This window comes from Atractosteus spatula, chromosome 24 (assembly GCF_055471065.1).
Source record: "Atractosteus spatula isolate fAtrSpa1 chromosome 24, fAtrSpa1.hap1, whole genome shotgun sequence".
Taxonomy (NCBI): Eukaryota; Metazoa; Chordata; class Actinopteri; order Semionotiformes; family Lepisosteidae; genus Atractosteus; species Atractosteus spatula.
Genome location: NC_142729.1, coordinates 2,451,770 through 2,465,818, shown reverse-complemented (window position 1 = coordinate 2,465,818; position 14,049 = coordinate 2,451,770). Strand labels below are relative to the sequence as shown.

Below are 14,049 nucleotides of genomic sequence, written 5' to 3'. Positions count from 1 at the left end.
AAGTATACCAGTTGGCTGAAATGGTATCTTTCAAAGAAAAATTATCTGCCAAGTGTAAGGGGTGATCTCTAAACTTTCTCTCCACTCTCACTCAGCTCTCAGATCAGCTGGATCACTGATTGGTCTGTGAGACGAGCTTTTAACCTCAGAGTCAGTTTAGGTTTAATTCAAACTGCCCCAGAGAAGGTTAAGAATAGAAGGTACTGTATTTTACTATAGTTACTTACCTGGATAGAATTCAATCATGCTTCATGAAACCAAAAACTTTTATCAACTTATTTACACAAGCAGACTGGATAATAGACTAATCTTACTCTGTGAAACAGCACCCAGCTTTCATTGGAATTCTTTCTGGTATTTGAACAATCTTGTCATGGTTATGTCTTAAATGAAGGAAGAAATAGATGAGTTAACATAGGTTTATCACCTGTGATGATCAAACACTGTGATCTTTAATTACAACTAACATGTAATGAAATATTACAATTGACCTTTTACTTGTCTTACAAACTGTATTTGTTGTAATGGTTTGAAATAAAAAAATGAGCATCAATCACGCAGTGGGTCGACTACTATTGTATGAAGATGTAATTTATGATTTTGCCTTCAGAAAACCTAGGTGCTTTAAGTTATAGAACACTTTCTCTCCTGCTCAACCTTACTGATCTCACCTCCCTCCCCTCACCTCATTATTGAGTGCACTTGTTTTTATTTTTTTCTGCTTATTTTCATATTTACTGTATTTCTAAAATTAATTTCTACGACGTTTCAGTGCAGTAATTTGTAAGTTATGATTTGTCATACTGTAAATTTGAAGTAACAGAGATCCTGTTTATTATTGTTATAATTTTCCTTTCCAAGCTATATGATATATTGGTAAAACGTTTGCTTCTTGTTTTTGTTTGTAAGGTATTCATTACTTATCTCAAGATTGGCTATATAGTGTGTGTTACGTCCCAGTGTGTTTTTGTTGTTATGTTCCACACTGCTGACCTTTGATTGTTGGTCCATCATTACACCACTGTTCCATATGACATCATCATCAATCAGCTCTCAGCCAATCAGAACTCATCTTATTCAGTATATAACATGGAGGTTTTCAGGAAGGAGGGGCCTTTTGTTTGACTTTGGTCCTGTGTTGCTTCATTTTGCTTTTGGTTATTCCTTTGGCTTTGTTGTTTTGCTGTGTGTGTGTTTTCGTATAGTTTTGGCTTTGTTTTGTTGGTTTCTGTTTTTCTCTTTGTACTTTAGTTTGTGTGTTTATCCTTGTTTTGCCATTGCGTTGCTCTAACGTGTTATATGTTCAAACTTTGTGTTCTTTTGTATTCTGTTCCTGTTGATTACTCTCGTTTTCCTTTATTTGTATTCCTAGTTCACTTGTGTTTTTGTGTGAACTTTTGCGTATAAGGTTAGTTTAGGTTGTTGGGTACATTCTACACACTAAGTTGATTTTGTATTAGTAACACTAGTTTAGTACAGGTGAGTGCCATTTGGCTTGTATGGTTTTGGGTAGTCAGTGGAGGTTAGCTAGGGTGCTGAAGATGCTGAAGACCATGTGTTTTGGGTTTTCTTTTGTAGTCAGGTTAGCTTTCCCTCACTTTCCTAGCCAGCTCCATTTTGTTTATTTTCTTTTGTTTGGCACCAGTCTAGTTCCTTACCCTTTGTGTTATTGTGTCTTACCAGTCACTTATTGAACTTAAAATCATCACTTTTGCACCCACCCTTTTATCACGCTTCCTAGTCCCTCACCAGAACCCACCTGCTTCCAAAAATTATCCTAAATGTTATACCACTTTACCCCTAGACACTTGGGGTCGTAACAGTGTGGTGTTAATGTTTGTAAAATGTCCAATATATGTAGTACTAATAAAAATCTAAGATGATACAATTAATTCTTAGTATGGTAAAAAGACATTAACACATGAGTCATCCTTTGCCTTAACATTAGAAAACTTCATAATGCAACCATAAAGACTCAGGTCTGTGTCAAAGCTTCTCAGATAGTGCCCTCTAGTGCAGATTTGCAGGTCAGTGTCAGCCTGTACTGCAATGAAAGGTCAGACTGATACATCATATGACCTTCAATTGCTGTGCAGCAGACATTATGACTGTGAGAGAAACAATTAAATCTGATCCAGGTGAAGTGTAGCCAAGTCGTTCTGTCTGGAAAAATTGGTATTGGCTTGTTCCAGGATTCCTCTGAATGCTGCAAATTTACTTGAGGTTGAATAAACTGATCTTTACCATTTATTAAGAAGATGAAGACTCCTGTCAGCAGCCTTTGGGGAAAAACCTGCCCTCCTCAGTCACCCTAATGGTTGATGTAAGACAATTGGTCAGAGGACAATTTAAAAAACAGGAAAAGGAGGCTTTCAAGAATGGTCATGTTACCCGGGTTGCTTAAAATGTATTAACTTTTACTCTCGAACTCTTACCTTGGTCCTAGACAATTTAGATACTATTACAGGTCACCTACTGGAACACTGGAAACACCTGTATATGTTTCATTAATTATGCAAGTAAAAGTACTCTTTCTATAGTGGAGTGAATGTATACTTTCCAACATGGTGAACTGTATAAAGGAATTGGAGCAACAATCACCTGCTTCATAATCATCTGATCAGAATGAAACTGAGGTCTTTAGAAACTGGAGATCTAAGGGTGACCTATGAACCTGCTGGACTGGGGTTGGGGAGCCCTGCATTAGGGGTCACACTGTCTGGATACATGGGCTCATATTCCAAATAAAGACATCATAAATACAGATGTTTTTAAGGCTAATTGTATGTTGACTCATCGTTGTTGCTAATGATGCCCACCACTGTTGTGTCATCGGCAAACTTGTTGATGCAGTTTGAACTGTGCTTGGCAGTACAGTCGTGAGTCATAAAATTTAACTGAATGTTTGTATTAAAATTATTCACTTCAATAAAGTAAAATAAAATAGTAATCTTTTAATAATACACATGAAGCTTATTGTGTCTCTTTGCAACTCAGCTCCTCCACAGCCTGTGTCCTGTGTCTTTGTCTTCACTCTCAGCACCTGCAGTAGGTCCCAGCTGCAGCAGTGCAGTCACTGTGCAGTGCTGCTGAGGGAGGTTTTTGTACGAGTGTGTAACACTGTGTGAACACAAGGGCACTGTCAATGGAGTGTTTAGTTCGGCAGTAATAATCTCCAGCATCTTCAGCCTGGACTCCTGTGATGGTCAGAGTGAAGTCAGTCCCAGACCCACTGCCACTGAATCGCTCTGGGATCCCAGTTAGATGGTTAGTTGCCCAATAAATCAGGAGTTTTGGAGCTTCACTAGGTTTCTGTTGGAACCAGTTTAGATCATTGTTATTAAATGGAGCTGAACTGGTCTTACAGCTCACAGTGACTGTCTGTCCAGGGAGAACAGTCTTTACTGCTGGAGTCTGAGTCACAGTAACCTGTCCACTGGATTCTGAAAATAAAACATCAAACAGTGTATGATGAAACAAAATAATTAAAACATTTCATAGAGTAATTTATTATTTAAAATATTTCATGGTTTACACAAATTATTTTGACTTAAAATAAAATGCTTATAAACCCATTCCTACCCTGTGCAAATATGAGGAGTGTCCAGATGAAGATGGTGATGAAAGTCATTGTTGCTGTGGGTTCTGTTGCCATGAAGGGCAGCTCTCAGTCTGGAAGTGTTAAACTCACAGGGCTATAAACACTCCCAGACCACTGAAGCATGTGCTGTCAATGCAAAGTGTATTTTCAATGCAAATTGTCTTCCTGGGTTCAGTCAGTCAATGCTGGAAACAGGCTTCGTGCCGTGTGTTGTGTCAGAGCAAGATGAGCAGTTTAGCATAAACATTCCCAGGACAGCAGGACTAGACAGAGAGCAGCTTTATGAGGAACAGAGGATGAGACACAATCAGCTGAGCCCTTATTCCACTCAACACAGCTGGAATGGAGTGGAATGTGGAGAGCAGCACTTGGCTCTGTGTGTTCAGACACATCAGGTTTTTTATCTACATTCTCAAGACCATGGAGCTATTACCCACAGGTCAGGTGTTGTCTATATTAATTTTTCCAATGATAGAATTGTCAAAATGCCCTGTAATTTGTGTGTGTTCCCAAGAAACATTCCACACTGTGTTCAAGGAAGTACAGTACTTGTGTTTAATACATGGGGCTGGAGAATGGGGAACTGAACACTTATTTTCATGCACTTGTGGAGAGTGCTCTCTGGTGACACAAAAGTTTTGTTTTTACTGAAAATGAATTAATCTAATGGAAATATTTAAGACAGCTTCTATTTTAATGGATTTTATAATGAATGTTCAGGAGCGATAACAAGACAGGCCATAACACTCTGCAAATCCCAGCTGGCAGCCCACTGAAGCTAAGTAGGTGTGAGCCTGGTCAGTACCTTGATGGGAGACCTCCTGGGAAAAACCAAGGCTGCTGCTGGAAGAGGTGTTAGTGGGGCCAGCAAGAGGTGCTCACCCTGTGGCCCATGTGGGTCCTAATTCCCCAGTATAATGAGGGGGACATTATACCGTAAACAGGTGCTGCCCTTTGGGTGAGATGTAAAACTGAGGTCCTGACTCTCTGTTGTCATTAAAAATCCCAGGGTTTCTTGAAAAGAGTAGGGGTGTAACCCTGGTGTCCTAGCCAAATTTCCCATTGACCCTTACCAATCATGGCTTCCTAATAATCCCCATCTATGAATGGGCTTCATTGCTCTGTTCTTCTCCCCACTGACAGCTGATGTGTGGTGAGTGTTCTGGTGCATCATCCAGGTGGGGCTGCACTTTGGTGGTGGTGGAGGGGAGTCCTCATTACCTGTAAAGTGCTTTGAGTGGAGTGTGCAGAAAAGTGCTATATAAGTGTAAGCAATTATTATTATTAATTATTAACACTAAAGTTCAATCAGACTCTGCTGTCAGTAATTCACACTCACTCCTGACGTCACCTCCTCACCTAAACATTACAAATGCTGTATGTGATCCCTTTCACTCCTTCACATGTGTCTTTTTGCATGGATCATACTTCAACTTTGCTTTTCCCTACCTTGTTCCTTGCCCTCAGTAATACAGGAGTACTTCAATTAAAGAGCTCCCTAATATTTAAAAAAATACATCTCAAATCGACGAACATCATTAAAGTCAAATGGTGTTTCTGACCTCAGGATGATCATTGCTGTGGCCTGTCCTGTCTAAATATTACAATTTAAACCCAGTGTGTTTACACTAGAAACACTCATTACTCTCTGGGTTTACATTAGAAACATTCAGACACAAAGTGCTATTTGGGTTTATTTTAGAAACACTCACACACAAAGTGCTGTCTGGGTTGATACTAGAAACACCCAGGTAAACACTGCTCCGTGGGTTAAAAATCAGTCAGACACATATGCAACTCTCTTGGTTTAAAGAAAAAAAACACTTGAATTTCAATTCAAGTTACTCTATTGGTGTGACTAAAGAATTTTATTGTTGACAAAGTAATAACTATTAACATCCATCAATGTGTTCTATAACCTTTTATCCAGTACAGGTTTGCAGGGGAGTCAGATCCTATCCTGGCAAGCAGAGCTCTGGCTTTCTGGGGGCCCTAGGCAGGATCTTTGACCGGGGCCCTTCCAGATCACGATTTGCACATACACTACTATTATCAGCTCCCATTCCAAACGTATTTTACAATTTACAACAATTGAATAGAAAACCTTGTCAACCAGCCTTAAATAAAATATAATACATATGTTAAAAAACAAGAACAAGAAGCACTAATTTCACAAAGCAAACGTATTTTAACATTGAAAGTGATAGTACATAATTAGGTAATTAATAACAATACATTACAAAAAACATTATCTCTGTTACTTCAAAATAATAGCAAAATAGAACTTATTAATAACTGCATTGAAACTTTTGTAGAAAGGAATTGTACAAATAAATATGTAAATAAATAAGAATTAAGTGAATTAAGTGCACTCAATAACAAGGGAAGTGAGATCATCATCAATTACTTCAATTACTTCACACAGTAGTAGTTGACTCACAGTGTGATTGATGCCCATGATGGACAGTCCACTGAGATACTCTTGTGCCAGGGCTGACAGGTGTGTTTTAATAAACTTGAGCTCTGAAAAGCCCCTCTCTGCACCTGCTGCCCTCAGTGGGAGAGTGACTGCAATCCGGAGAAATACAGGTTGGGTTTACACCCCCTCCCCATTTTATGAAATACAGGAGAAACCGCAAGCACAACAATGTGTTTTATTGTTGATTACATATAACCGCTGAACAGTCTTTTGCACAGTACATTTTCTTTCATGAGCCAGGCAAGCCACACAGCATGTGTATAATTCAAATTAAATATGAATCTGTTAACTTCTAGTAAAATATCTTCATTAGTCTACGTGTCTAGCTTGAAATAGAGGCTTCTCTACCATTCACTAGTTAAATAGATCTGACAGACTCAAAACCAAATGAAATGCAAATTACATTATCATGCGTATAATACATTATTACAATGACTTGAGTGAACCTCAGTTTTCAGATTGCTTCTCCCAGTCTTCTTTTCTGCGCTTCAGAAACAGATTACATACTCGATTATGAATGGTCATTTCTTGATCGTGTTTTTTTTTGGTATTATATATATATATTTTTCCTCACTCTGTGACTGAAGAGTGCATATTAGGCTGCCAAATTTATGGGATTCCATTTTCAATAAATGTGACACATTTGTTTTTAATGCAATTAACAAGAACATAACACTGATGTTGTGTGTTTCTTTAAATATTGTTTTTTTTCTGAGTGGTGCTGGGCATGAAGTTAGTATAAAGCGTCACAATAGAAATCTTGTCCTGGTTCCCAACACCAGAGATAAGGGACTGAGCTGCACTCTTGGACCTGTGCTGTAAGAAGGAGTGGAGCAGGAGACTCATCTGGTGAAATTCCCTGGATCGAGGCTGGAAGGCTCCCGGTTTCTCCAATCTTGCCAGTTTTTTCCTTCAGATGGAGGGAGGATTGGCCTTGGAATGACTGTGAATCCATTGCCTTTGGCCGTGGGAGAGGGCAGGACGTGTAGATGGAGATCTAGTAGCAGATCCAGTCTCAGTAGCTCTGGGAACTGACATGACCTGTTGACCTTTTCCACCTGACCAGTCCAGTGATCACTACAGGTGTTAGTGAGGTGAGGGTATGACACCAGGAGCTGGTAATCTGCAGACAGGGAGAAGAGGGAAGATTCTTCAGAAATGCCTTGAACAGCAGGTAACATCAGGAGAGCCAGCAGACAGACTGAGTGAGATTTGAAAAAATTTTGGACTGTATCAGTATGTTTTGTTTTGAAGCTGTTCACTCCAGGGATATTGGGAACTGAAACAGCTCAGAGTGAATTGGCTTGTTTTGTGTACTGTCCTGTCTTTATTTCATCTACACTTATTGCTGATTTATTGCATCACTTTCTAAAGCCCCATCAACTTCATGGGTCCCCAACACCACTCTGCCCCCTGGTGTCTCACCTGTAAAGGAATAATAACTTTCAGGCTTAATAGGGATTGATTTTCTTTATTAACAGTTTGTTTCAATCTTGACTTTAACAACTCACAGTGTCCATGATTGATAAAGATATTAAGTAGAATGTTTAGTTTTGTTTTGTTTTTAAAATCCTCCTTGTTAAAGCTCTCATGCCAGAAGAGGTTGTAATTGAAAAGAAGAATCAATGAGGAATTAGTGCTGTGAGCAAACAGAATAGCTGGGTGAGTTAGAGCCAAGTCAACAATTTCTACAATAGTAGAATGAAAAGTGAAGTCTACAGCATGAAACACCTTTTTATTTCTGGGTTCCCCCTCTCTGCAACTAAAAAGAAAACATTGAAGTGAACATTAATGATTACATAAACAAGATTTAATTTCAAGATAAACATTAACAATACAAAAATAAATTAAAATGAAGTTATATAAATTAAATACAACTAACTTAATGTCATTCATAGCGTTTGTGCGCAGCTGAGCTCCTCCACAGGCTGTGTCCTGTGTCTTTGCCTTCACCCTCAGCACCTGCAGTAGGTTCCAGCTGCAGCAGTGCAGTCCTGCTGAGGGAGGTTTTTGTACGGGTGTGTAACATTGTGTGAACAGCCAGTTACTGTTGAGGTAGTGTAAACCTGTACAGTAATAATCTGCTGCATCTTCAGCCTGGAGTCTGTTGGGTAGTTGCTGCATAGATGAGGAGTTTAGGAATTTCACCAGCTTTTTGTTAGTACCAGGTTAGTCTGTGCTTAGAATCATATATGTTCACTGCAGGACTGGTCTTACAGCTCACAGTGACTGTCTGTCCAGGAAGAATTGATTTCACTCCTGGAGTCTGAGTTACAGTAACCTGTCCCCTGGACTCTGAAAATGAAAAATCAAATTACACATGAGGAAGAAAAATATTGATTAGATCCTGAAGTATTATTTCTAAATATAATGTTTTCTTGTTTTAAACAAAATAATTCATTTTCACTTCATATATAATTCTTACTTAACATTTCAACCCCTTCCTACCCTGAGCACAGATGAGGAGTGTCCATATGATGATGGTGATGAAAGTCATTGTTGTTGTGGGCTCTGTTGCCATGAAGGGCAGCTCTCAGTCATGAAGTGTTAAACTCACAGGGCTATAAACAGTCCCAGAGCACTGAAGCATGTGCTGCCAATGCAAACAGTCTCTTCTATGCAAATTGTCTTCCTGGGTTCAACAACACTTGTAGCCAGTCAGTACTGGAAACACAGGCTTGGTCCTGTGTGTTGTGACAGAGCAAGATAAGCATAGTCATTCTATTTTCATGCCTGTCTTCTTTGTAATTAAATAAATTAAGAAATTAGCAGTGGAATGAAACCTCATACTGGGGGCTGTTTCAGAAAACAAGATTATTCAGTCAACCTGATAACTTTAGTGTATACTGAATGTTAGTAAATAATATCGTATATTTTTTGTTGACAAAGTCTGGATTTTCAGTTTCATTAAGTAGGATTAAATTACATCCAATAAAATAACGATAGCAATAAATCTTCTTTGCAGGGCAAAATGAAGTGTAGAGATCACCAAAACAGTTTGCTGATCATTTTTATTTGAAATATACCATTTCAGCAGATAGAGTATACTTTTCATTTACAATCTCTTAAAATGATTTAGGCATCATAGATCGAGTCAGCTAAATGTGTATATTCACTTTTAACCCTACACGTTTTATTACTAAATAACAATGCAAGTGATCTCCAATATCTTACACTACAATTTAACTTTTGCCGATATGAAAATAATCCTTTTTGTATGCATAACTGTAATCTTTATTAAATTTATTCTATCTTGATCCATGTGTTTTGCTGTAGTTTAACAGTCTACGAGCACTTGCTATAGCTGGGAAATATATGTTTGATTATTATTAAGCTTCTGCAGTAAGAAAGACTAATATTTTAATCCAGTGAAGTCAGTTGTCTCCTGTGGACACGGTCCTCTATCTATTTATTGTAAGGAGTGTCTATTCATTATAATGAGTACAGAGAATTGTCAAAGCCCAAAAACTCAGGCTGACAAAGAGCTGCAGGTTTTCTCTGTGAAGCTGGTTTCTTCTGGTATGACAGGGTGCTGTAAGTCACATGTGGGTCAGCATCATGGATGATCTGCAACAGAGAAAAGATTTTCTGCTTAGAAGGGGTGCTGGTCAAAAGCTTCCTTTTTATATATCCTCCAAAACATACTGTATAGGCAAGGAAAAGACTAAACTGAGATTTCACAGAAAACACCAGTTTGTGTCACTGTCTATCTGTAGCAGAAAGAGAAATCAGTTACTTTTTAACGAGAAATTAGCGTGGGAGGTGAAAGAAAAGAAAAATAACGCGCTCTGTAAAGCCAAGAGAAAAATAAAGAGAATATTGTCAGAGCGAGAAAGAAAAGAAGCAGGTAAGAGTGTTTATATTTAGAAGCGCTCTGAGCACTAACTAAGAAGAAGAAGAAAAATTCTGTTCCGCTGTGCCACATAGTTAATTGATATAATCAGGAGCTCAATTTTTTAAAGGCGAGCAGCAGTATTCTGAATCTTATTGAGTAATCTCCTATGAGCCAGTTTAAGATTATATACAGTATACTCATGTATTTTAGTTTTAGTTTGAATCCAAACAGCTCAGTCCTGCAATTTGCTAGCGTGTTCACAAGCACCAGAAAGAAGTGAATTACAATAATCAAGTTAGTTTTTCAGTATCCAGTTTGGAGAAGTGTACAAGTGTAGTATACACAATGATACACTGATGAAAGCATCTTTTCAACACTGCCATCAAGAGCATCAAATGCAAGGTCTGGGTCAGAATAATTCCAAGATTCCTCAGCTGAGATTTTAGACTGATTCCAGGACTATCATTAGCCAAACACAGTTTAACACATTTGTAGAGTTTTTACAGAGAACCTATCAACATAACACTGGTTTGTTATAGATCAGCTCTTAAGTTTTTTGTTGCATCTATTTTTAATGTAATTTAAACAGTGTATATAGGCCAAATAGTGTTTGGCTAATGTCAGGTTTCATGAAATAAAAACAAAAAAAATATGTAAAGAAAGGGGGTGTCACTATTACCTATGATAGAAAAGTAGAAATGTTATTAGCTTTTGCTGAACACAGCACTGTTGCTCCCACAATTCTCTAAGTTTCACATTCTCTATGAAGGAAGTGTGACCTGGAAGTTTGCATTCTAACAGCAACTGAGAAATACATTTTGAATTTGAATTTTGAATTTGATCAGTGGATCAAACTTAAGAAACAGCATCTTTGTTGAAGGAAAAAGTCTTTAGTATTTTGTTCATTTTGAACTTGTTGCACTGTAATTTTCCATTGGCCTTTACCAATCATGGCCTCCTAATAACCCCCATCTATGACCTGGCTTCATCACTCTGCTCTCCTCCCCTCTGAGAGCTGGTGTGAGGTGAGTGTACTGACACACTATGGCTGCCGTTGCATCATCCAGGTGGGGCTGCACATTGTTGGTGGTGGAGGGGATCCCCATGACCTGTAAACTGCTTTGAGTGGAGTGTCCAGAAAAGTGCTCTATTAGCGTAATTATTTTTATATATTATTATTACAGGAAGGGGCACAGAAGTGTTTTAAACTTTGGTTCCATGTGTTCCATGCATCATCTCGGACAATCTGATAAACAACCTTTTTTAGCTGATTAAGTAAGAAAAGAGTAAAGTTTATTTTGTTGCTGATGCTTGTTAGTAGCTCTGTTCTATAGAAAAAGTTGGTGGGATTCAAAATCTGGAGGAATACAGTCTCTGATGGACAAAACTCAGGAACTGTTAATTTCCAAATCTGTCCCTGATGGCAGTGGCTGGGAAATTAAAGTGTAACAGACAAAATATTTTGTTTAAAAAAACTGTATGTATTTGATCAATGGTTAGTCATATTAGAAATTGCTATGTAATCAATAAATTAAAATAAGACAACAAAACTAAGAGCTTACTTCTTCCTGCCGTTGTGCTCTCTCCAGAACCTTAACTGAGGAATATGTCATATCATTCTCCAGGTCTGTGCAGAGCTGCAGAATAATCATCATCATCATTTATTTACACAATCATTTTTATACTGATATAACCCAAAACACTTGAAACTTGCACATACAATAGGATTTAGAAAAAAGCATAAAACATAAAGATACAAATAATTGAAACTGTAGGAGTAAAATGTATTCAATAAGGAAATATTATAAAAATATCTTCAATATAAAAGAAAAGAGAGGGGAAGAAGCCCTTTAAAGATAAGAGAATCCCATCAAGAAGTAAACATATAAAATGAGAACTTACTGTCATGTCATTTTGTCCCCCATCAGCATCCCTTTTCTTCTGATTCCTTTTAGCTTAAATATATTAAAAAGTCATTTTATGTTGAGTAGCATCAGCAGTAATTCCAGTTATCTGTAGATGTCTCTAAAATAACTGGATGCAGAATTTGCAAATCTTTACAAGTATTTAACCTGTTAATAAAAGTATCTGTGTTATGCTGTGTCACCCAGGATGATGCACGTGGGAAAGGAGGCGTTACAGACCCAGGGTAGTGGCCAGTGCACTCCAGCATGGACTCTGATTCACAGGGATGGATACAGGAGGAGAATCAGAGACAGGGCAGGGCTGAATGGGGTGTCCAAGAGGAAGGTAGAGAAGCCGACAGGCTGAGTCCAAAGGGTGAGGAGCGGGCTGGCAGGGAACATACCTGGACTGCAGGCTGGACACAGAGCTGAACACAGGGTGCAGGTGGGCGAGTAGGATGGAGACAAGGCTGACATAGGGCTGGACACAGGGTTGGAGTGGAAGCTGGACACAGGGCTGGAGTGGATCCTGGAAAAAGGGCTGGTGTACGGGCTAGACATATAGCTGGACACAGGTCAGGAGTGGAGGTGGCTGAGAAAACTGGACACAGGGATAGACACAGAGCAGGAGTGGAGCCTGGACAGAGTGCTGGACACAGGGATGGGTACAGGCTGGATTGGAGGTGGGTGAGAACAGGGAGGACCACCAGGGCTGGTAGCTCCATTGAACTCCAGAGCATGGGACTGAGCTGCCAGACCCCAGGCTCGTATGAGCACCACAGTAGGACTGTGAGTCTAACACAGCAGCAGACCTCACTGCCAGCTCACACACCAGGGGGATCAGAAGTGCCACACCCTCTGTGGGATGAATCCAGTGTGACGTGAGCACCAGGGGAACAGGAGTGTGAGCGCTGACAGCGTGCAGCAGCCACACCAAACCCACAGTCTGCAGGACTCAGTAGGCTGGAGCAGTGGAGGAGACTAGAGCAAATGATGGATTCCCTGATAGGAGTCCAGGGGGTCAGGACAGCCAAATCAGGGAAACAGGCAACTAGGAAAATCCAGACAGGCAGGGATACAGGATCAGCCAGGACATAGGAGTAATTCAGGCTGGTACCTGAACTCCACTGGGAAACACTGGCTGGTGGTCTCTAACTGATGCAATGTGTGTGTTTGGAGTTTCTGTAAATATGTGTTTATTTTTACATTTGATTCCTTGTTCAGTACTCTGTTAATTCAAATACATACAGACGTTACTTCTCAATATGCTCAAATCACAGGAGTTCATAGTAATGTTTGCACATTATTTTGAGAACTTGGTAACAGGCAGGGCTGATGTTAGCAAAGGTGGCTGACAGGCATCCATGTTGCTCTTCCTGATCTTTGTCAGTGATTTAGGTTCTGACACAATAAGAAAACAAATTTGATTTTCAAACAATGTGAAACCATAGAAACAGTGACAAAAACATAATAGAGAGACATAGACATACCCAAGGATTTGGCAGTCCTGTGTTCAATCAAAACAGAAAAAAGGACAAATGTACAGTATACCAAAAATACCGGGACACTATCTAAGGTTGTGGGGGCTTTGAAAAAGCATTTATTGCCATGCCATAAAGAATAATATCCTGGCTTTCTTCAAGAATTGGACACGAGTTGCTTACAGTATATCAAATAGCTACTGAAAATATGATCATATGAGCCACAGCAGGTGGGTTGAGTAATCTCTTTTACATCACTGCTTGAATCTACTGTAGCACAGCTACTCCACCAGTGTATATAGAGCAACTTGCACTACTCCCTGTAGACCAAACACGTGACAAGTGAAACCATGACACTCTAGTGCAGGAGAGACTGACTGGGAAGAGACAATGCTAAAGCTTCACAGTAGCACAAAGACACAAGAGCAAAATCACATCAGTAACTTTTACAGACAGTGAAACTCTTAGATCTCAGATACCCAGTATTAGAAGTAATGAGGTACAGTGTGCAATTAACATGAACAGTGAGCTTGAAGAAGTTACTTATTAGAGACTTTGGTGTTTATGTTGACACATCATTAACATTGTTTAGAAATGTGTGGAAGCAGTTAAAAGGAATATGTAGTTAAACTTAAATCAAGGATTGTATAGTGCATTGGGCAGCACTGCAATGCACTGAGCACGTTGCAATTTCATAAACTGCAATGACACAAAGAAAGCTGAATTCATAGTGAGCAAACAGTAGTTTC

At 39.1% G+C, this 14,049-nt stretch overlaps 1 protein-coding gene across 1 annotated transcript; it reads right to left on the bottom strand.

Moving 5' to 3' along the window:
• Positions 1-9,077: 9,077 nt before the first annotated feature.
• LOC148815772 (uncharacterized) lies at positions 9,078-13,699 on the bottom strand. The gene is made up of 4 exons (XM_088904794.1): positions 12,224-13,699; positions 11,818-11,870; positions 11,478-11,552; positions 9,078-9,647 (listed from the first exon to the last, which is right to left on the bottom strand). The coding sequence occupies exons 1-4, from the start codon at positions 12,378-12,380 to the stop codon at positions 9,513-9,515; spliced, it is 420 nt and encodes a 139-aa protein (XP_088760920.1). The 5' UTR covers positions 12,381-13,699; the 3' UTR covers positions 9,078-9,512.
• Positions 13,700-14,049: the final 350 nt, after the last annotated feature.

Excerpts from the sequence above, each read along its gene's own strand:
- LOC148815772 (XM_088904794.1), bottom strand. The coding sequence starts at position 12,380 with ATGTCTAGCCCGTACACCAGCCCTTTTTCCAGGATCCACTCCAGCCCT. Across the intron at positions 11,871-12,223 it reads GTGTCCAGCCTGCAGTCCAG|CTAAAAGGAATCAGAAGAAA; the intron begins GTATGTTCCCTG and ends AATATATTTAAG. Across the intron at positions 9,648-11,477 it reads GAGCACAACGGCAGGAAGAA|ATCATCCATGATGCTGACCC; the intron begins GTAAGCTCTTAG and ends TCTCTGTTGCAG.